The sequence below is a fragment of the Gossypium hirsutum genome, chromosome A13, assembly GCF_007990345.1.
Source record: "Gossypium hirsutum isolate 1008001.06 chromosome A13, Gossypium_hirsutum_v2.1, whole genome shotgun sequence".
NCBI classification, from domain to species: domain Eukaryota; kingdom Viridiplantae; phylum Streptophyta; class Magnoliopsida; order Malvales; family Malvaceae; genus Gossypium; species Gossypium hirsutum.
The window spans coordinates 85,184,110-85,187,237 of NC_053436.1; the positions used below are offsets into that span (position 1 = coordinate 85,184,110).

Below are 3,128 nucleotides of genomic sequence, written 5' to 3' on the forward strand. Positions count from 1 at the left end.
TATAAAAGTAATCTTTCAAAATTATTAGATCTTAAACGGTTAATGTATATATATTCTTTGGACATTTTAAAATTATAAATGCATTATCATCAAGCATTTGCCAAAAAAAAAAAACAAGAAGGTAGCATACGAATGCCTGTTGAACAAATGGTTTTGGTTTCTAAAGTCTTTTGTTTGTATACACTAATATTACTCTACTGAGCGCTTTAATATTTCAGATTTTTGCAAAGTTTGGAATGCAAGACTTGTAATCATGGTTTGGATTTGTTAGTTGTTTGCATTTCCATGTTTTAACTATTTAAAAGAATTTCTTCGGGCAAAAGACAGTCATGAGATAATAGAGATATTGCCATAAATTTTATTTAATTAGTCATGCATTACTTTACTGTAAATAATACATGAACTTAGGCTTTTCCAGCAATACCATCCCTTATTTATTTATTGCCCTTTTCACTTGAATGCAGACCAGCAAAGTATCCCTGAGGGTTGCTCTCGAATGCGCCCCTCGATATAGTGGCCGCACCTCCACTCCCCGGAGCTACCATCGTTCCAGAAGCCCCCCCTCCGCCTTTGGATGTGCTTCCTCCTCCAACATTTCCAGAGCCACCACCGTTGCCTCCGCCACCACCTTTACTGCCACCGCCACTTCCACCTTTGCCACCACCCATTTGAATGCACAAGTTATAACAATGAATGAAATCTCAAAAACTGCAATATGATGAGCCAAGAAAGTGTGAATCGTTTCAATATTTATACCAGTAGTAGTGGAGTAGTCAAACTCCAATTTAATTCACCTTAGTTATTATCTTCTTGTATTAATTAAGCATGCTGTTTGCATAGATTAATGTAGCATCATTTATTGATAATTTGGTGATTTTGGCCAACTTTGGAACTACAATTTACTATTATCATGAAAAATAAATACATTCATCAGCATTGAATTTATTTGATATTTTCCATTCAATTAAATAGGATTTTATCAATTTTAAAATTACACTACTAATCAGTAATTTTTATTTTAAACAATTCAATCCACCAAGTTTTAGCATTACGATTGATGATATTAGTATGTAAGCAGAGCATTGATCCTCAAGTTCATCTCCTTAGCATTCAAATTTTTTTTTTTAATTTCTTCAATGGTTTACTGTATGCATTCATATATTCATGCTTTAATGCACAGTCTGATTAATCTCTATTTAAATATAAATATTATAATTTTGGATTAACCTCTATTTAAATTTAAATATTATAATTTTTAGTGTAAATTATTCCATAATGTTTGCTAGTCTGATTTATTATTTGTTATGATTATTATTTTAATTACTGGGATATAGTACTAAACAAAAACAAAAAAGAAGGAAAAAGAAAATTCACAAAATGCTATCTATATATATGTATACAGTTATATATATACAAATATTACATACTGGCCTGGAGTGAGCCGACAGAAACCGAATCAACTCGGGGTGTTATCGATTACGACGGTGGCATTCCGATGATTGGAAAGTGAGACTTTATCAGATAATTTGATTTTAGATTAATTATTCAAAAATAATATTATTTTAATAGATTTAATATTAAATTAAATTAAATACTTATCTTAATAGTATTTTATTAAATTAATATTAAAGTGATTATCTTAATATTTATGTTTATCTTGTAGATAAATATTCTATTAATTTAAAAAGATTTAATATTTATTAAGATAAATATTAGATTAAATTTAATATTAAAGTGATGAAGTTTAATCATAGTTGAACCCCCTAAACTCTCCATATATAAAGAGAGTCTTGGGTCATTATTTTTCACACACTTAAATTCTAGAGAAAGTTGTAGAGACAAAATTCCCTAAAAAATTACTTCAGAAAATTTCTATAGATATTTTCTAGAGATAGTATTGAATTTAAAATATTGAATTAATTATCATTATAGTTTAAGGTTTATGGTTTAAGATATATAGTTTAGGGTTTAAGGTTTATGAGTTAACTATGGTTTAAGATATATGATTTAGGGTTTCAGGTTTAGGAGTTAACTAGTATTTGAAGGTTTATGATGAATTATGAGTTTAGGGATTATGATTTAGGGTTTAGGGGTTAGGTTGGAGTTTAAGGTGTAAGGGTTTGGGGTTAAGGGTTCAGGGTTTGGTATTTATGGGATAGGGGTTAAGAGGTTCAGGGTTTAAATTAAATATTAAACGATTTCTTATATAATTGTAAAAGAGATAATATTAATTTGAATATATTAAACTTGTGATTATAGTTTAAATTATTTAAGAGATAATAGATAAACTTTATATATATTAAATGGTTTAAGATTTAATCTAAATTTTTTTTGATATATTAAAAATAATTAAATTCAAATTAATTCCTCTACACTTAATTTATTTAAGTGAAATTTAAACTTAAAATTCATTCCTTATATTTTAATTTGATTAGTTTTAGTCCCTGTATTTTTCAAATCGATCAATTTTATCTTTTGTACTTTTCAAAATTTAAAATTTTAGTCATGATCACTCAAATGATAGCAATTATATATGTTTGGTTAAATTCTGCTATTAGTCTTGGTATTGTGCGTAAAGTTGTATGTTGAGTTCATGTTATCCAATTAGATCATTCTTGGTTCTTATACTTTTCAAATTTTGAAATTTTAATTTTGACACAAATGACAACTGTTAAATCCGTAACTGGCTTTTTGTGAGTAATATGTTTGTTACATTAGATTTTAGAAATAGCAAAACTTAATGAATTTAATAGCTACCATTTAATTAATACTACAATTTCAAAATTTCAAAATTACAATGACTAAAAATAACAAAATTAAAGTAAAATGACTAAATTCACAACTTACATATAATTCAATGACTAATAGAAAAATAATAATAATTAAAAATATTTAACTTGTTTATATTTAAAAAATTAATAAATATCAAATGAAAATAACATGTATATATTTATAAAAAAAATTAAAACAATATCATTAGGTTTAAGTAAATTTATGTTAAGTATTTATAAATATGATGTGTTTTAAGTAAAATTTAATTAGAGATTTAAAAAAAAAACGCCGCAAAAAACAAAATAATTTAATGTAAACGGTATCGTTTTAATTGGAGATTTAGGGAATTAAAAAAC

The 3,128-nt window shown here is 26.1% G+C and overlaps 1 protein-coding gene across 1 annotated transcript; it reads right to left on the bottom strand.

Annotated features, from left to right (window-relative positions):
* Positions 1-330: 330 nt before the first annotated feature.
* Positions 331-696, bottom strand: LOC121212721 (glycine-rich protein 23). Its single transcript, XM_041086061.1, has one exon. The coding sequence runs from the start codon at positions 666-668 to the stop codon at positions 435-437; it is 234 nt and encodes a 77-aa protein (XP_040941995.1). The 5' UTR covers positions 669-696; the 3' UTR covers positions 331-434.
* Between the last annotated feature and the right edge of the window lie 2,432 nt (positions 697-3,128).